This window comes from Salmo trutta, chromosome 7 (genome assembly GCF_901001165.1).
Source record: "Salmo trutta chromosome 7, fSalTru1.1, whole genome shotgun sequence".
Lineage (NCBI taxonomy): Eukaryota > Metazoa > Chordata > Actinopteri > Salmoniformes > Salmonidae > Salmo > Salmo trutta.
This window is the reverse complement of record NC_042963.1, coordinates 15866689-15887782: the sequence shown is the minus strand read 5'-3', so window position 1 is coordinate 15887782 and position 21094 is coordinate 15866689. Positions and strand designations below refer to the sequence as shown.

Sequence of the window (21094 nt, the reverse complement as noted above, 5' to 3'; positions counted from 1 at the left end):
AGCTCGTCCGGTGAACATAGCCGCAGGCCGAACAGTTGAAACTGGAGCAGCAGCACGACCAGGTGGACTGGGGACAGCAAGGAGTCATCAGGCCAGGTAGACCTGAGGCATGGACCTACGGCTCAGGTCTTCCAAGAGAAGAGAGAAAGAGAGAGAGAGAGTTAGAGGGAGCATACTTAAATTCACACCGGACACCGGATAAGACAGGAGAAATGCTCCAGATATATCAGACTGATACTAGTCCCCCGACACAAACTATTGCAGCATAAATACTGGAGGCTGAGACAGGAAGGGTCAGGGAGACACTGTGGCCCCGTCCAACGATACCCCCGGACAGGGCCAACCAGGCAGAATATAACACCACCCTCTTTGCAAAGCACAGCCCCCACACCACTAGAGGGATATCTTCAAACCACCAACTTACTACCCTGAGACAAGGGCGAGTATAGGCCATGAAGATCTCCCCACGGCACGAACCTGAGGGGGGGGCGCCAACCCAGACAGGAAGATCACCTCAGTGACTCAACCCACTCAAGTGATGCACCCCTCCTAGGGACGGCAATGAAAAGCACCAGTAAGCCAGTGACTCAGCCCCCGTAATAGGGCTAGAGGCAGAGAATCCCAGTGGAGAGAGGGGAACCGGCCAGGCAGAGACAGCAAGGGCAGTTCGTCGCTCCAGTTCCTTTCCATTCACCTTCACACCCCTGGGCCAGACTACTCAATCATAGGACCTACTGAAGAGATTAGTCTTCAATAAAGATTTAAAGGTCGAGACTGAGTCTGCGTCTCTCACATGGATAGGCAGACCATTCCATAAAAATTGAGCTCTATAGGAGAAAGCCCTGCCTCCAGCTGTTTGCTTAGAAATTCTAGGGACAATAAGGAGGCCTGCGTCTTGTGACCATAGCGTACATGTAGGTGTGTACAGCAGGACCAAATCGGAGAGATGGGTAGGAGCAAGCACATGTAATGCTTTGTAGGTTAGCAGTAAAACCTTGAAGTCAGCCCTAGCCTTAACAGGAAGCCCGGTGGACTGAGAGGCTAGCACTGGAGTAATATGATCGAAGAGTAACGCCGAGGTCCTACACAGTTTTATTTGAGACAACTGTACAACCTTCAAGATTAATTGTCAGATCCAACAGAAGATCTTTGTTTCTTGGGACCTAGAACTAGCATCTCTGTTTTGTCCAAGTTTAAAAGTAAAACATTTGCCGCCATCCACTTCCTTATGTCTGAAACACAGGTTTCCAGGAATGGCAATTTTGGGGCTTCACCATGTTTCATCGAAATGTACAGCTGTGTATCGTCCGCATAGCAGTGAAAGTTAACATTATGTTTCCGAATGACATCACCAAGAGGTAAAATATATAATGGAAACAATAGTGGTCCTAAAACGGAACCTTGAGAAACACCGAAATGTACAGTTAATTTGTCAGAGGACAAACCATCCACAGAGGTAAACATATCTTTCCGACAGATAAGATCTAAACCAGGCCAGAACTTGTTCGTGTAGACCAATTTGGGTTTCCAATCTCTCCAAAAGAATATGGTGATCGATGGTATCAAAAGAAACACTAAGGTCTAGGAGCACGAGGACAGATGCAGAGCCTTGGTCTGACGCCATTAAAAGGTAATTTACCACCTTCACAAGGGCAGTCTCTGTGATATGATGGGGTGTAAAACCAGACTGAAGCGTTTCGTATACATTCTTTGCCTTCAGGAAGGCAGTGAGTTGCTGCTTCTCTTTTTCAAGAGAGACTTTATTACTGCCACTTTTAGTGAGTTTGGTACACGTCCGGTGGAGACGGAGGCGTTTATTATGTTCAACATAGGAGGGCCAAGCACAGGAAGCAGCTCTTTCAGTAGTTTAGTTGGAATAGGGTCCAGTATGTAGCTTGAAGGTTTAGAGGCCATGACTGTTTTCATCAATGTGTCAAGAGATATAATATTTAAAAAACTTGAGTGTCTCCCTTGATCCTAGGTCCTGGCAGTGTTGTGCAGACTCAGGACAACTGAGCTTTTGAGAAATACGCAGATTTAAAGAGGAGTCCGTAATTTGCTTTCTAATGATCATGAGCTTTTCGTTAAAGAAGTTATTGAATTTATCACTGCTGAAGTGAAAGCCATCCTCTCTTGGGGAATACTGCTTTTTAGTTAGCTTTGCGGCAGTATCAAAAATAAATGTAGGATAGTTCTTATTCTCCTCAATTAATTTGGAAAAATAGGATGATCGAGCCGCAGTGAGGGCTCTTCGGTACTGTCTTTCCAAGCTAATCGGAAGACTTCCAGTTTGGTGTAGCACCATTTCCGTTCCAATTTTCTGGAAGCTTGCTTCTGGGCTTGGGTATTTTCTGTATACCAGGGAGCTAGTTTCTTATGACAAATGTTTTTTTTTTAGAGGTGCGACTGCATCTAGGGTATTACGCAAGGTAAAATTTAGTTCCTCAGTTAGATGGTTAACCAATTTTTGTACTCTGACGTCCTTGAGTAGGTGGAGGGAGTCTGGAAGGGCATCTAGGTATCTTTGTGTTGTCCGAGAATGTATAGCACGGCTTTTGATGATCCTTGGTTGGGGTCTGAGAAAGTTATTTGTTGCGATTGCAAACGTAATAAAATAGTGGTCGGATAGTCTAGGATTATGAGGAAAAACATTAAGATCCACAATATTTATTCTACGGGACAAAACTAGGTCCAGAGTATGACTGTGGCAGTGAGTAGGTCCGGAGACATTTTGGACAAAACCCACTGAGTTGATGATGGCTTTGAAAGCCTTTTGGAGTGGGTCTGTGGACTTTTCCATGTGAATATTAAAGTCACCAAAAATGTGAATATTATCTGCCATGACTACAAAGTCCGATAGGAATTCAGGGAACTCAGTAAGGAACGCTGTATACGGCCTAGGAGGCCTGTAAACAGAAGCTATAAAAAGGGATTGAGTAGGCTTCATAGATTTCATAACAACAAGCTCAAAAGACGAAAATGCAGTCATTTTTGGGGTAAATTTAAATTTGCTGTTGTAAATGTTGCAACACCTCCGCCTTTGTGGGATGTGCGGGGGATATGGTCACTTGTGTAACCAGGAGGAGAGGTCTCATTTAACACAGTAAATTCATCATGCTTAAGCCATGTTTCAGTTAGGCCAATCACATCAAGATTATGATCAGTGATTAGTTAATTGACTATAACTGCCTTGGAAGTGAGGGATCTAACATTAAGTAGCCCTATTTTGAGATGTGAGATATCACACTCTCTTTTAATAATGACAGGAATAGAAGAGGTCTTTATTCTATTGAGATTGCTAAGGCAAACACCGCCATGTTTAGTTTAGCCCAACCTAGATCGAGGCACAGACACGGTCTCAATGGGGATAGCTGAGCTGACTACACTGACTGTGTTAGTGGCAGACTAAGCTGGCAGGCTGGCTATCAACCTGCTGCCTGGCCTGCACCCTATCTCATTGTGGAGCTAGAGGAGTTAGAGCCCTGTCTATGTTCATAGATAAGATGAGAGCAATCCCTCCAGCTAGGATGGAGTCCGTCACTCCTCAGCAGGCCAGGCTTGGTCCTGTTTGTGGGTGAGTCGCAGAAAGAGGGCCAATTATCTACAAATTCTATCTTTTGGGAGGAGCAGAAAACTGTTTTCAGCCAGCGATTGAGTTGTGAGACTCTGCTGTAGAGCTCAACACTCCCCCTAACTGGGAGGGGGCCGGAAACAATTACTCGATGCCAACAAATCTTTCTAGCTGATTTACACGCTGAAGCTATGTTACGCTTCATGACCTCTGACTGTTTCAGCCTAACATCGTTGGTGCCGACGTGGTTAACAATATCCCTATACTCTCTACACTCGCCAGTTTTAGCCTTAGCCAGCACCATCTTCAGATTAGCCTTAACGTCGGTTGCCCTGCCCCCTGGTAAACAGTGTATGATCGCTGGATAATTATTTTTAAGACTAATACTGCGGGAAATGGAGTCAGTTGTGTTGTGAAAAAGTAGGGTTGGTATACAGAAGATAGACCTACTTGGTAAAATACCAAGTCCATATTATGGCAAGAACAGCTCAAATAAGCAAAGAGAAACGACAGTCCATAATACTTTAAGACATGAAGGTCAGTCAATCCGGTAAAATTCAGGAACTTTGAATGTTTCTTCAAGTGCAGTTGCAAAAAGCATCAAGCGCTATGATGAAACTGGCTCTCATGAGGACCACCACAGGAAATGAATACCCAGAGTTACCTCTGCTACAGAGGATACATTCATTAGAGTTAACCTCACCTCCGATTGCTGCCCAAATAAAGGCAACTGTTCAAAGGAGACTGTGTGAATCAGGCCTTCATGGTCGAATTGCTGCAAAGAAACCACTACTAAAGGACACCGATAAGAAGAAGAGACTTGTTTGGGCAAAGAAACAAGAGCACTGAACATTAGACCAGTGGAAATCTGTCATTTTGTCTGATGAGTCCAAATGTGAGGTTTTTGGTTCCAACCGCCGTGTCTTTGTGAGACACAGAGTAGGTGAACGGATGATCTCCACGTGTGTGGTTCCCACTGTGAAGCATGGAGGAGATGGTGTGGGGGTGCTTTGCTGGTGACACTCTCAGTGATTTATTTAGAATTTAAGGCACACTTAACCAGCATGTCTACCACAGCATTCTGCAGCGATACGCCATCCCATCTGGTTTGCGCTTAGTGGGACTATCATTTGTTTTTTAACAGGACAATGACCCAAAACACACCTCCAGGCTGTGTAAGGGCTATTTGATCAAGAAGGAGAGTGATGGAGTACTGCATCAGATGAGCTGGCCTCCACAATCCCGCGACCTCAATCCAGTTAAATGGTTTGGGATGAGTTTGAACGCAGAGTGAAGGAAAGGCAGCCAACAAGTGCTCAGCATATGTGGGAACTCCAAGACTTTTTGATAAACATTCCTGCTGACTAACTTATGAAGCTGGTTGAGAGAATGCCAAGCGTGTTCAAGGCAAAGGGTGGCTACTTTGAATAATCAAAAATATATAGTGAAAATAAAGAAAAACCCTGGAATGAGTAGGTGTGTCCAAACGTTTGACTGGTACTGTATACAGTGAGGGAAAAAAGTATTTGATCCCCTGCTGATTTTGTTAGTTTGCCCACTGACAAAGAAATGATCAGACTATAATTTTAATGGTAGGTTTATTTGAACAGTGGGAAAAAGAAAAACAACAGAAAATTAAGAAAAAAAATCCTGAAAAATGCATGTCAAAAATGTTATAGATTGATTTGCATTTTAATGAGGGAAATAAGTATTTTGACCCCCTCTCAATCAGAAAGATTTCTGGCTCCTAGGTGTCTTTTTATACAGGAAACGAGCTGAGATTAGGAGCACACTCTTAAAGGGAGTGCTCCTAATCTCAGCTTGTTACCTGTATAAAAGACACCTGTCCACAGAAGCAATCAATCAATCAGATTCCAAACTCTCCACCATGGCCAAGACCAAAGAGCTCTCCAAGGATGTCAGGGACAAGATTATAGACCTACACAAGGCTGGAATGGGCTACAAGACCATCGCCAAGCAGCTTGGTGAGATGGTGACAACAGTTGGTGCGATTATTCGCAAATGGAAGAAACACAAAAGAACTGTCAATCTTCCTCGGCCTGGGGCTCCATGCAAGATCTCACCTCGTGGAGTTGCAATGATCATGAGAACGGTGAGGAATCAGCCCAGAACTACACGGGAGGATCTTGTCAATGATCTCAAGGCAGCTGGGACCATAGTCACCAAGAAAACAATTGGTAACACACTACGCCGTGAAGGACTGAAATCCTGCAGCGCCCGCAAGGTCCCCCTGCTCAAGAAAGCACATATACATGCCCGTCTGACCACAACTGGGTGAAAGTGTTGTGGTCAGATGAGACCAAAATGGAGCTCTTTGGCATCAACTCATCTCGCCGTGTTTGGAGGAGGAGGAATGCTGCCAATGACCCCAAGATAACCATCCCCACCGTCAAACATGGAGGTGGAAACATTATGCTTTGGGGGTGTTTTTCTGCAAAGGGGACAGGACAACTTCACCGCATCAAAGGGACGATGGACGGGGCCATGTACCGTCAAATCTTGGGTGAGAACCTCCTTTCCTCAGCCAGGACATTGAAAATGGGTCACGGATGGGTAATTCCAGCATGACAATGACCCAAAACACACGGCCAAGGCAACAAAGGAGTGGCTCAAGAAGAAGCACATTAAGGTCCTGGAGTGGCCTAGCCAGTCTCCAGACCTTCATCCCATAGAAAATCTGTGGAGGGAGCTGAAGGTTCGAGTTGCCAAACGTCAGCCTCGAAACCTTAATGACTTGGAGAAGATCTGCAAAGAGGAGTGGGACAAAATCCCTCCTGAGATGTGTGCAAACCTGGTGGCCAACTACAAGAACAGTCTGACGTCTGTGATTGCCAACAAGGGTTTTGCCACCAAGTACTAAGTCATGTTTTGCAGAGGGCTCAAATACTTATTTCCCTCATTAAAATGCTAATCATTTTATAACATTTTTGACATGCGTTTTTCTGGATTTTTTTGTTGTTATTCTGTCTCTCACTGTTCAAATAAACCTACCAAATTATAAACTGATCATTTCTTTGTCAGTGGGCAAACGTACAAAATCAGCAGGGGATCAAATACTTTTTTCCCTCACTGTATATACAGTGCATTCGGAAAGTATTCAGACCCCTTGACTTTTTCCACGTTTTGCTACATTACAGCCTTATTCTAAAATGGATTTCAAAAAAAGTTCCCTCATCACACAATACCCCATAATGACAAAGCAAAAACAGTTTTTTCAAATTTGTTCAAATTTCTAAAAATGAAATAAAAAAGATTACATTTACATAAGTTTTCAGACCCATTACTCAATACTTTGTTGAAGCATCTTTGGCAGCAATTACAGCCTTGGGTCTTCTTGGGTATGACGCTACAAGCTTGGCACACCTGTATTTGGGGAGTTTCACCAATTCTTCTCTGTAGATCCTCTCAAGCTCTGTCAGGTTGGATGGAGAGACTCGTTGCACAGCTATTTTTAGGTCTCTCCAGAGAAGTCCGGGCTCTTGCTGGACCACTCAATGACATTCAAAGACTTGCCCTGAAGCCAACCCTGCCTTGTCTTGGCTGTCTTTTTAGGGTCGTTGACCTGTTGGAAGGTGAACCTTCGCCCCAGTCTGAGGTCCTGAACACTCTGGGGCAGGTTTTCATCAAGGATCTCTCTGTACTTGTCTCTGTTCATCTTTCACTCGATCCTGACTAGTTTCCCAGTCCCTGCCACTGAAAAAAAACAACAACAGTATGATGCCGCCACCACCATGCTTCACCGTAGGGATGGTGCCAGGTTTCCTCCAGAGTGACGCTTGGCATTCAGGCCAAAGAGTTCAATCTTGGTTTCATCATACCAGAGAATCTTGTTTTTTATGTTCTAAGAGCAACATTAGGTGCCTTTTTGCAAATTCCAAGTGGGATACAATGTGCCTTTTACTGACGAGTGACTTCCGTCTGGCTGTCAGGCTACCATAAAGGCCTGATTGGTGGAGTGCTGCAGAGATGGTTGTCCTTATCAAGGGTTCTCCCATCTCCACAGAGGAACTCTGGAGCTCTGTCAGAGTGACCATTGGGTTCTTGGTCACCTCCCTGACCAAGGCCCTTCTCCGCCGATTGTTCAATTTGCCGGGCGGCCAGCTCTAGGAAGAGTCTTGGTGGTTCCAAACTTCTTCCATTTAAGAATGATGGAGGCCACTTTGTTCTTGGAGACCTTTAATGCCGCACAAATGTTTTTGTATCCTTCCCCAGATTTGTGCCTCGACACAGTCCTGTCTGGGAGTTCTACGGACAAATCATTCGACCTCATGGCTTGGTATTTGCTCTGACATTAACTGTCAACTGTGGGACTTAACATAGACAGGTGTGTGCCTTTCCAAATCATGTCCGATCAATAGAATTTACCACAGGTGGACTCCAATGAAGTTGTACAAACATCTCATGGATGATTCATGGAAACAGGATGCACTTGAGCTCAATTTCAAGTCTCTTAGCAATGGGTCTGAGTATTTATGTAAATAAAGTATTTTTTGGTTATATATTCTAAAAACCTGTTTTCTCTTTGTCATTAGGAGGCATTGTGTGTAGATTTATGTGGAAAAAAATGTAATTTAATCCATTTTGGAATAAGGCTGTTAAGTAACAAAATGTGGAAAAAATCAAGGGGTCTGAATATTTCAGAATGCACTGTACCTACACGAACACTACAGTCAGAAGACGCAGGCCTCCTTATTGTCCCTAGAATTTCTAAGCAAACAGCTGGAGGCAGGGCTTTCTCCTGTAGAGCAACATTTTTATGGAGTGGTCTGCCTATCCATGTGAGAGATGCAGACTCGGTCTCAACTTTTAAGTCTTTGCTGAAGACTCATCTCTTCAGTGGGTCCTATGATTGAGTGTAGTATGGCCCAGTGGTGCGAAGGTGAACGGCAAGGCAATTGAGAGACGAGCCACCCTTGCTGTCAGGCTTCCCTCTCTCCACTGGGATTCTCTGCCTCTAACCCTATTACAGGGGCTGAGTCACTCGCTTACGAGTGCTCTTCCATGCCGTCCCTAGGAGGGGTGCGTCACTTGAGTGGGTTGAGTCACAGACGTGACCTTCCTGTCCGGTTTTGCGCACCCCCTCGGGCTTGTGCGGTGGAGGAGATCTTTCGTAGGCTATATTCAGCCTTGTCTTAGGGTAGTAAGTTGGTGGTCTGTTGATATCCCTCTAGTGGTGTGGGGGCTTTGCTTCGGCAAGTGGTTGGGGTTATATCCTGCCTGGTTGGCCCTGTCCGGGGGTATCATCGGACGGGGCCACAGTGTCCTCTGACCCACCCCTGTCTCAGCCTCCAGTATCTATGCTGTAATAGTCTATGTGCCGGGGGGCTAGGGTCAGTCTGTTATATCTGGCGTAATTCTCAGGTCTTATCTGGTGTCCTGTGTGAATTTAAGTATGCTCCCTCTAATTCTCTCTCTTGCCCTCTTTCCCTCCCCTCCCGGAGGACCTGACCCTTAAGATCATGCCTCAGGACTACCTGGCCTGATGACTCCTGGCTGTCCCCAGTCCACCTGGTCGTGCTGCTGCTCCAGTTTCAACTGTTCTGCCTGCGGCTATGGAACCCTGACCTGTTCACCGGACGTGCTACCTTGTCCCGGACCTGGTGTTTTCGACTCTCTCTCTCTCTCTACCACACCTGCTGTCTTGACCTCTGAATGCTTGGCTATGAAAAGACAACTGACATTTATTCCTGAGGTACTGACCTGTTGCACACTCTACAACCATTGTGATTATTATTTGACCCTGCTGGTCATCTATGAACGTTTGAACATCTTGAAGAACAATCTGGTCTTAATGGCCATGTACTCTTAAAATCTCCACCTGGCACAGCCAGAAGAAGACTGGCCACCCCTCAGAGCCTGGTTCCTCTCTAGGTTTCTTCCTAGGTTCCTGCCTTTCTAGGGAGTTTTTCCTAGCCACCGTGCTTCTACATCTGCATTGCTTGCTGTTTGGGGTTTTAGACTGGGCTTCTGTATAGCACTTTGTGACATCGGCTGATGTAAAAAGGGCTTCATAAATACATTTGATTGAATGATTTCGGTAACAGAACTTTTCAGTCAGAAATGGCTGAAATTATGTTGCCGGTTTAGCAACACGGACAGCGTGATAATCACTTTGATGTTCTGTGGTGGTCGCTGCAGCAAGGAGGAGAGAGAGACAACGGGGGCTAGTCACAGTCACTCGCTTTTTTTTAACACAGCGCAGCATGTCTTAGCCCGGCCTGGCACAATCAAATGAATTGCTGGTTGGACTCCCTCTAGTCATTTGTGTCTTAATTATTTTATCAAACAGTGTGCTTAAAGCATCAGACAAGCTCAGTGAATATAGTTGATTTGATTAAAACACATAGGATGTGTCAATATATGGAAAATAACACGTTTTAACATTTTAAAAAAGAACAGAGGACTCTTGGTCGCCGAAGATTTATGTTTTGACGGGGACAACCCTAATCGCAATTTGAATGCACTGAGATACCGTGACGAGATCCTGAGGCCCATTGTTGTGCCATTCATCCGCCGCCATCACCTCATGTTTCAGCCTGAATCTGTACACAATTCCTGGAAGCTGAAAATGTCCCAGTTCTTCCATGGCCTGCATACCCACCAGACATGTCACCCATTGAACATGTTTGGGATGCTCTGGATCTACGTGTACGACAGTGTGTCATGCCTTCAGAAAGTATTCATACCCCTTGACTTTTTCAACATTTTGTTGTGTTACAGCCTAACCTCAAAATGGGTTAAATTGATTTATTTTCTTACCCATCTTCACATAATGATGAAGTGCAAACATGTTTTTAGAATTTTCTTTGCAAATGTATTGAAAATTAAATACAGAAATATCTCATTTACATAATTATTCACACCCCTGAGTCAATACAAGTACTTGGGAGTATGGCTAGATGGTACACTGTCCTTCTCTCAGCACATATCAAAGCTGCAGGCTCAAGTTAAATCTACACTTGGTTTCCTCTATTGTAATCACTACTCTTTCACCCCAGTTGCCTAACTAATCCTGATTCAGATGACCATCCTTCCCATGCTAGATTATGGAGACATAATTAATAGACCGGCAGGTAAGGGTGCTCTCGAGCGGCCATCAGATTTGCCACCAATGCTCCTTATAGGACAAATCACTGCACTCTACACTCCTCTGTAAACTGGTCATCTCTGTATACCCGTTGCAAGACTCACTGGTTGATGCTTATTTATAAAACCCTCTTAGGCCTCACTCCCCCCTATTTGAGATATCTACTGCAGCCCTCATCCTCCTCATACAACACCAGTTCTGCCAGTCACATTCTGTGAAAGGTCCCCAAAGCACACACATCCCTGAGTTGCTCCTCTTTTCAGTTCGCTGCAGCTAGCGACTGGAACGAGCTACAACAAACACTCAAACTGGAGAGTTTTATCTCAATCTCTTCATTTAAATACTCGATCATGGACACTTACTGACAGTTGTGGCAGCTTTGTGTGATGTATTATTGTCTCTACCTTCTTGCCCTTTGTGCTGTTGTTTGTGCCCAATAATGTTTGTACCAAGTTTTGTGATATTACCATGTTGTGTTACTACCATGTTGTTGTTATGTTGTGTTGCTGCCTTGCTATGTTGTTGTCTTAGGTCTCTCTTTATGTTGTGTTGTCTCTCTTGTCGTGATGTGTGTTTTGTCCTATATTTATTTATTTGTTTTATTTTAATTTTAATCCCAGTCCCTGTCTCCGCAGGAGGCTTTTTGCCTTTTGGTAGGCCGTCATTGTGAAAAATAATGTGTTCTTAACTGACCAACCAAGTTAAATAAAGGTTAATTAAATAAAAATACTTTGTAGAAGCACCTTTAGCAGCGATTATAGATGTGAGCCTTTCTGGGTTAGTCTCTAGGAGCTTTCCACATCTGGATTGTGCAACATTTGCCCATTATTCTTTTCAAAATTCTTAAATCTCTGTCAAATTGGTTGTTCATCATTGCTAGACAACCATTTTCAGGTCTTGCCATAGGTTTTCAAGTAGACTTAACTCAAAACTCTATCTCGGCCACTCAGAAACATTCACTGTTTTCTTGGTAACTCCAATGTATATTTGGCCTTGCGTTTTAGATTATTGTCCTGCTAAAAGTTAAATTAATTTCCTAGTGTCTGAACAGGTTTTCCTCAAGGATTTTTGCCTGTGCTTAGGTCCTTTCAGTTTATTTTTTATCCTGAAAAACTCCCCAGTCCTTATTGAGTACAAGCATACACATAACATGGTATGAGTGGTACTCAGTAATCTGTTGTATTTGCCCCAAACATAACACTTTGTATTCAGGACAAAAAGTACATTTCTTTGTCACATTTTTTGCAGTATTACTTTAGTGGTTTGTTGCAAACAGGATGCATGTTTTGGAATATGTGTTTCCTGTACAGGCTTCCTTCTTTTCACTATGTCAATAATGTTAGTATTGTGGAGTAACTACAATGTTGTTGATCCATCCTCTATTTTCTCAGTTTTCTCCTATGACAGCAATTCAACTTGGATGCAATGATCGCGATATAGTGGCTATAGCTAGGAAAGCCAAAATTCCAAAAGCTGGGCCTAAAATAGAGCGTAAGATTTTTTTGTGATTCTTATGTGGATGAGGTTAAAAATACTTGTTCTGATGTGATTTAATATGGAGCATTCAGACTATGCACTTGATGAATCTATGAAATTGCTTCTTCCAATTATTGATAAACATGCATCTGACTGGCTGACTTACTGCAAATTGAGAAATTATGTGACTAAACTCAACAAAAAGAAGAAAACTGTATTATGAAGCCAAGATCAATGATTTAAAGAATGATGGGAAAACCAGCAAACCTGGTTTCAAAAAACAGATAAAGCAACACCTCATTGCACAATGCCTCTCTCCTAATCGACCTAGATTTGTTGTGTGTATGTAGGCTATCTGTGCAATTTCTAAATGTACAGTACCAGTCAAAAATTTGGACACACCTACTCATTCAATGGTTTTTCTTTATTTTGACTATTTTCTACAAAACTATGAAATAACACATATGGAATCATGTAGTATCCAAAAAAGTGTTAAACAAATCAAAATATATTTTATATGACAGCTTTGCACACTCTTGGCATTCTCTCAACCAGCTTTGTGAGGAATGTTTTTCCAACAGTCTTGAAGGAGTTCCCACATATGCTGAGCACTTGTTGGTTGCTTTTCCTTCACTCTGCGGTCCAACTCATCCCAAACCATCTCAATTGGGTTGATGTCGTGGGATTGTGGAGGCCAGGTCATCTGATGCAGCATTCCATCGCAGCACTACATCACTCTCCTTCTTGGTCAAATAGCCCTTACATACCCTGGAGGTGTGTTGGGTCATTGTCCTGTTGAAAAACAAGTGATAGTCCCACTAAGCGCAAACCAGATGGCATGTCGTATCGCTGCAGAATGCTGTGGTAGCCATGCTGGTTAAGTGTGCCTTGAATTCTAAATAAATCTCTGACAGTGTCACCAGCAAAGCACCCCAACACCATCACACCTACTCCTCCATGCTTCACGGTGGGAACCACACTTGCGGAGATCATCCGTTCACCGACTCTGCATCTCACAAAGACACAGCAGTTGGAACCAAAAATAATTTTTTTTGGACTCATCAGACCAAAGGACAGATTTACACCAGTCTCATGTCCATTGCTCATGTTTCTTGGCCCAAGCAAGTCTCTTCTTCTTATTGGTGTCCTTTAGTAGTGTTTTTTTGCTGCAATTCGACCATGAAGGCCTGATTCACGCAGTCTCCTCTGAACAGTTGATGTTGAGATGTGTCTGTTACTTGTGAAGCATGTATTTGGGCTGAAATGTCTGAGGCTGCTAACTCTAATGAACTTATCCTCTGCAGCAGAGGTAACTCTTGGTCTTCCTTTCCTGTGGTGGTCCTCGTGAGAGCCAATTTCATCATAGTGCTTGATGGTTTTTTGCGACTGCACTTGAAGAAACGTTCAAAGTTCTTGAAATATTCCAGATTGACTGGCCTTCATTTCTTAAAGTAATGATGGACTGTCGTTTCTCTTTGCTTTTATTTTGCTGTTCTTGCCATAATATGGACTTGGTCTTTTACCAAATAGGGCTATCTTGGCTCAAACGCATTAAGAAGGAAAGAAAGTCCACAAATTAACTTTTAAGATGGCACATCTGTTAATGGTTGAGAGAATGCCAAGAGTGTGCAAAGCTGTCATCAAGGCAAAGGGTGGCTACTTTGAAGAATCTGAAATATATTTGTTTAACACTTTTTTGGTTACTACATGATTCCATATGTGTTATTCCATAGTTTTGATGTCTTCACTATTATTCTACAATGTAGAAAATAGTCCAAAAAAAGAAAAACCCTGGAATAAGTAGGTGTGTCCAAACTTTTGACTGGTACTGTATGTAGTTCTGTACTTGAACTGTTCTTGTCTATTAGTGTTCTGTAATATGTCTTGTTTCATGTTTGGTGTGGACTCGAGGAAGAGTAGCTGCTGCTTTCGTAACAGCTAATGGGGATCCTAATAAAATTCCAGATACCAAAACTCAGAATCTGTTGACCTCATGGTGAAATCCCTTCTCGGTTTCCTTCCTCTCCAGTAACTGAGTTTGGAAGGACGCCTGTGTCTTTGTAGTGACTGGGTGTATTAATACACCATGCAAAGTGTAATTAATAACTTCACCATGCATGAGAGAGAGAGACACACAGTTGCAAGTGAGCTCTCACATTTTTCAACATGTTTTTTTACAAAAGGATAGGTTTGGAGTTAGATAAACTTAGATTTTTCAGCAGGGATATATGCAGGATGCTACCCTCCACCGCATAGCCTTCACTCCAGATCAAAACTCCAAGCTTACAACCTAATTTTGGCCAAAATTACCTGTAGGGATTACTGCTACCAAGGATTACTTTTTCCAATATATACGGAGGGTGCTCTAGCAAACAAACAGCAGAGACCTGAGGACACCATCCAACCTGGAACTGAGTGAGTAGTGTTTGGTCTGATGCTATTTTGAAAGCCAAGAATAAAAATAAAGTACATTACAATGAAATATTTTCCTTTATTTGGACTGCATGCTGAGTTAAGCTTGCCAGGCTTGCTAGGACTGACCAGACACAACTTCAATTAGCACTGAGGTTTGAAGTGAGAGGTGGCGAGGCCTTTGGGCCCAACAAATTTGCAGGGGTCTTTGAAGCCCCCTTTGAAGCCCTGTTCAAAGACCATCCAGAGGGATTTTCTATAAGAAATCTGCCTCCAGAAATAAAAGCTCCCAAGTGGGTGTGACACCTACTCTCGTTGCCTGCTGCACAGGCTTCCTGGATTCCACTTGGCGATCTGTTCACCATCTGCCCTGGCCTGTCTCCCCCTGTCTGGTACAGGTACCCCCACCACACTCCCCCTCTCTCCCGAGATTTCACTTGCCTCCAGCACACACGCACTGTTGGGGTGAGTGACTCTGAACTTACAATAGCTAGCCCCAAGTCGTTATCTAAAGTTGAAGTCGGAAGTTTACATACACTTAGATTGGAGACATTAAGACTCGTTTTTCAACCAAGCCACAAATTTCTTGTTAACAAACTATAGTTTTGGCAAATTGGTTAGGACATCTACTTTGTACATGACACAAGTATTTTTTCCAACAACTGTTTACGGACAGATTATTTCACTTATAATTTACAGTATCACAATTCCAGTAGGTCAGAAGTTTACATACACTAAGTTGACTCTGCCTTTAAACAGCTTGGAAAATTCCAGAAAATGATGTCATGGCTTTAGAAGCTTCTGATAGGCTAATTGAGATAATTTGAGTCAATTGGAGGTGTACCTGTGGATGTATTTCAAGGCCTACCTTCAAACTCAGTGCCTCTTTGCTTGACATCATGGGAAAATCAAAATAAATCAGCCAAGACCTCATAAAAAAGATTGTAGACCTCCCCAAGTCTGGTTCATCCTTGGGAGCAATTTCCAAATGCCTGAAGGTACCACGTTCATCTGTACAAAAAATAGTACGCAAGTATAAACACCATGGGACCATGCAGCCGTCATACCGCTCAGGAAGAAGATGTGTTTTGTCTCCTAGAGATGAACGCACTTTGGTGAAAAAATTTAAAATCAATCCCAGAACAACAGCAAAGGACCTTGTGAAGATGCTGGAGGAAACGGGTACAAAGGTATCTATATCCACAGTAAAACGAGTCCTATATCAACATAACCTGAAGGGCCGCTCAGCAAGGAAGAAGTCACTGCTCCAAAACAGCATAAAAATGCCAGACTACGGTTTGCAACTACACATGGGGACAAAGATCGTACTTTTTGTCCTCTGGTCTGATGAAACAAGAACAGAACTGTTTGGCCATAATGACCATCATTATGTTTGGAGGAAAAAGGGGGAGGCTTGCAAGCCGAAGAACACCATCCCAACCGTGAAGCACGGGGGTGGCAGCATTATGTTGTGGGGGTGCTTTGCTGCAGGAGGGACTGGTGCACGTCACAAAATAGATGGCATCATGAGGATGGAATATTATGTGGATATATCGAAGCAACATCTCAAGACATTAGTCAGGAAGTTAAAGCTTGGTCACAAATGGGTCTTCCAAATGGACAATGACCCCAAGCATACTTCCAAAGTTGTGGCAAAATGGCTTAAGAACAACAAAGTCAAAGTATTGAAGTGGCCATCACAAAGCTCTGACCTCAATCCTATAGAACGTGTGGGCAGAACTGAAAAAGCGTGTGCGAGCAAGGAGGCCTACAAACCTGACTCAGTTACAGCAGCTCTGTCAGGAGGAATGGGCCAAAATTCACCCAACCTATTGTGGGAAGCTTGTGGAAGGCTACCCGAAACATTTGACCCAAGTTAAACAATTTAAAGGCAATACTACCAAATACTAATTGAGTGTATGTAAACTTCTGACCCACTGGGAATGTGATGAAAGAAATAAAAGCTGAAATAAATCATTCTCTCTATAATTCTGACATTTCACATTCTTAAAATAAAGTGGTGATCCTAACTGACCTAAGACAGGGAATTTTTACTTGGATTAAATGTCAGGGATTGTAAAAAAAAAAAAAAAAAAAAAAAAGTTTAAATGTATTTGGCTAAGGTGTTTGTAAACTTTTCATGAAAATTACTCTAGAGTCAATGTTTTCATCAACACAAAAAAAATTCTGCGAAAACTAGATGTTTTAGGCTTAGTGAATGGAAATCGAATTAGCATAATAAGAAAATTGTTTAAGCTAGATTAGTTTTTTTTCCCAATGGGCTGCGTCGCTATCCGCTATCCGCATCTGCGGTGGAAGGTGGCCAAGCTATAGCGATGTTTATCAGACCATGAGACATCCCAAAAATCGTTCTTCTTACGAAAACGTCTGTAGCGTCCGAACAGTTTGGGCTTCACACTAATATGACCCTCTATGGAAAGGTGAGACTCTCAAGAACACGTACATGTCAGACTCGTCTGAAGACCAGGATCTGGGACCAGTTTTAGAAAACGATGGAAGTACAGTATATATGGAAGTAGTTTCGTGCAAAAAAAAGGGGTTGAATATGTATAAAGAATCAATTAATTAAAATTCCTGAAAAAAATCTCATAAAATCTTACATCTCTCAGATTTAGGACAAACACTTTAAAAATGTTTTCCTTTTGATTTATTTTTGACTATCTGTTTTCCCATGTATGAATCTGTTATTCAATGTGTTTCTATGGGCTAAAAGCAGTAAGGCCAAATTCAATGTTTCATCAAATAATATTTTTTATATATATTTTTTAGAACTAAAGCGATCCTAAAATTCATAATCAAATAGCTACATTTTGTAGTAGAACCTCCCCCCCACCACACACACACATTTAAGTTCCGTCTGATCCTTGTAAATGCATTAAGCAATTTGTCTAACTTCTGACTTGTCTCAAAGGGACCTCAATGTGAACTACATCCCAACATTCTGTCGCACATTCACCAGAGAATGTCTTTGGGTATAACAGTCTGTGCCAGAGTGCTCGCTTTTGATCGACACAAAAGAGATCCTGGCATTTCAGATGCTTGTGCATTGAATGGTGTCTGCCATTGCCTGCTTCATCATACTTCCTATTCAAACCACTGAATGGAGGAGTCGTCATAAACTTTTACGAGACCAAAAATGTCCTCCTTTGTGATTTTCCACATAATCATTCCCCAGCATATAATCGAATATTTTCATCAAAAGCATCTCTGCAAATTAGGACTGTCTTGCTGTATACCAATTTATCCCCAGGATTGTTATGTCTAAGGAATGATCAGTTGTTGTTGTTATTGGCATTGGAATGAGGCACTTGCATTTGAAAATGTCAGTTGGGCCTTGTAAGAAAAAAAACTGGTGGAAGTGACTCTTAGCGGTTTGCTACCAGATAAATGTTTTTAAAATAAATTATTGTTCTTTTGGGTGCGGCGCACACATGGCAAAAACCTCACAATTTAATATTCTCTAATGTGAAGAAGGACCTCACAATTAGGCCCCATCTGTAAAATAGAAAGAAAACACAGCAATGTTAATTGAGGTAAAAAGTCCTTAAGATTTGCTTGAAATTCAGTTTATGAAAGAAGCTGCCATTTCGTGGGATGGAGAGAAAGGTGAAAAGAAAATTAGGGCTGCCGATAGTGACCTCCATGCACCCTCAATTTGTCACTGATCTGCGGGCTTTGTTGATTGAAATTTTTAATTTGGGTGTTCTTTAGACGCACCGTGAAAGGGCATTGTCGCTAAGAGATGAACTCTCTGGCTGCTGTGCGAGCGTCGAAGGCAGCCAGCCATTCAACGCTGCAAATGGAGGTTCTACCTCCCTCTTCTCTCCACCGTCTCCCTCATCTCTCTCTTTCTCACTCTTTTCGATTCAATACCTCTTTCTGGCTGCGCCATTGGTTTTTTGGGGAGGGGAAAAAAGTCCCATGAATATGGGGGTTATGAGACATGAAATGGCGGATTAATTGAATCTAGTGAGAGTCTTTGGTCCCCGCAGCTGGACCAGTGCTTTAGAGAAACACAAGGCTGCTCTAATTGTGGGGAAGCACAAAAAGTATCCTTCGAATTCCTTTGCCTTCCAACGAGAGCGGGAATGCCATTCAGCCACATAATGGCCCTATTAGCTGCTTAACTCAGCGGCGCTACATGGGAAGATTTTCTCTGCTGAATGTTTGGGGTGGGGAGGCGGGGTAGAGAGAAGGAGAGAGAGTGTGATCGTCCATGCGTGCCTTGTGTGTTTGTGCGTGCGTGATAGGATGAAGGAATCATTTTCACCTTATCTCCCTCATAGATTTTTTTAAATGTTTGTTTGTTTGTTTCCTTACCATCTTCTCAGCAACAGTACCATTCGAAAATCGACGACCTGATCGATGACACGTTTAAAGACATGATTTCCTCCCTGGTCTCAAAGGTACAGTATGTTACTGCACATCCTCCACAGGCTCAATGACAACATACTCCCTATAGATGCACTATATGTCAGCCCACCTCAAATCAAATGTCCATTTTGCTAAGAATCACATTATCATTCCTTCTCCGTTCTACAGCAACTTGATCCTAACCTTACACAGTTGTATTACACCTGCTTTTTATTTTCATATTCTATGCAAAATATGATAGAATATGTTCTAATCAAACGATGACAGGAACACAGATCATTTGAACAGGAGAAAGTCATTCAGGCTGTACGCTCATACCCCATATTCCTTTGTAAATGGCAAACTAACATGTCTGATTGTCTTCTTCCCTGGAGTTTGCTGGACCTCTAGACGCTGTTCTCTCCAAGCTCTCCAGATATGACGAAGGGACATTATTTTCTTCGATCTTCTCTTTCACGGTAAGTAGCAGCGCTTTCAGTGCATTCAGTGCTAACAAAAGCCACATTTTATTTGTTGCAACCAAATCTGCTCAGTTGAACTTTTTTGTGTCTTTCCTTTGCCTTGAAGGTGAAAGCGGCTGCCAAGTATGTGGATGTGCCAGTGAGTATTGTTTCTAAAGATGTCTTACTTTCTCATATGAACCTGTTTGCACAATTTATTTCTGTCTAAAAGAAACATCTCTCAGAAGAAAGCTGGCATTGAGTGGGATCATATTGTTCATAATTTGTCATCAAATGCTGATGTTAAACATGGGTGAAATATTTTAACGTTTCACCTCGTACCACCGTTGTGTGTCAGAGTGTTCAAAGTTGAGGCGGTGTGCGAGGCTAATTATTGGCACAGTTGACTAATGAAAACTTTTTGGAGCGATTCGTCAAGGTGTCGGTCATGGGCGGTCACCACACGCCACAGCAACACTAATGAGTGACAGCGCCACGGCAGGGAGCAGGAGCTCTATATCAGCAGACAGAAAGATGACAAACAGCGATGAGGAAGGCCTCCAATTACCAAAAGAGAGACGCAACAACACACACTGAAGGACATGCACATTACGCCTACTCTCCATTGGTCAGGGATTGTAAAGCTAAAGTGGAATGTTGAGGTTGGTTCAAATTTGGACCAGGGCGTCATTACTTGGTCAGTTTAGACACGTAGACCTTTCCTGCAGTCAAATGACATAGTGTCCTCATGGGTGGAATGCAGGGGAGGCTGGTGGGAGGAGCTATAGGAGGACAGGCTCATTGTAATGGATGGAATAGAATAAATGGAACAGAGTCAAACGTGGTTTCCATATGTTTGCTGTGTTTGATACCGTTCCATTCCAGCCATTACAATGAGCCCATCCTGCTATGGCTTAAAAACAAAAAGATATAGAGTGAATTAATATATATATATATAAAACAGAAGACTGAAATTTAACAAAACCGCTTGACATAGAAACACCGGATTTCCATCAGGGTTTTTGATATAATGTTTATTAATTACAAAATTCTGAAAAATATTAATAACATTCCACCAGCGGCGGCTGGTGTTAACCATGTGTGTGAGGTGTATACTTTTGTTTCAAAGTAGATTTATTTAAGACTACCAAGAAAAACATTCTGTGTGACCCTGATTTAGCCTGCTGCAGTAAAAGGTTAATTGTGACATACTCTTGTTCTTAAGCCATCAAAAGCTTTGCCCTGTTCAAGATTCAGTCCATTCACCATCGTGGGCTGAGTTTAGTTCTGTTTCGGTCCACAAATCCTACTCTTAACCCAAAGCAAGAGGTGGTTTCACTCTATCATAACCAAGCACACTCTTTTCAGAATCCATGAGTAGAGCCTTGGCCATTAGTTTGTAAAAGTCTGTAAATGTTTGATAAAGACAGCCAAGCCAGAGCCTCGCAAAAGCCTTTTGCCAAACCTTTGTGGTTCTCTTCAGTCCTCCCCCTCCCGCCTGTCCTTGACTCAGCAAATCCCACGTGTCCGATTGGCACTTTTTCCCAGAGCTCTGAGCCTGTCAAATCTCCTCTCCTCTTCCCTTCACCTGAAATTAGAATGTAACCTCCACCTTGCGCTTTTGTGTGGAGGGAACCGAAATCTTCTACGCCCCGGTTACAGGTGGGCTAAAGAGAAGAGGAGGGTTGTGTC

The 21094-nt window shown here is 42.8% G+C and overlaps 1 protein-coding gene across 1 annotated transcript in view; it reads left to right on the top strand.

Annotated features, from left to right (window-relative positions):
- LOC115197785 (calcium-dependent secretion activator 2-like) overlaps positions 1 to 21094 on the top strand; it is a 207765-nt gene that overhangs the window by 170572 nt on the left and 16099 nt on the right. Inside the window, exons 23-25 of the mRNA XM_029759577.1 lie at positions 18920 to 18994; positions 19337 to 19420; positions 19530 to 19562. Coding sequence (XP_029615437.1) covers positions 18920 to 18994; positions 19337 to 19420; positions 19530 to 19562 — 192 coding nt within the window. The remainder of the gene's footprint in view (positions 1 to 18919; positions 18995 to 19336; positions 19421 to 19529; positions 19563 to 21094) is intronic.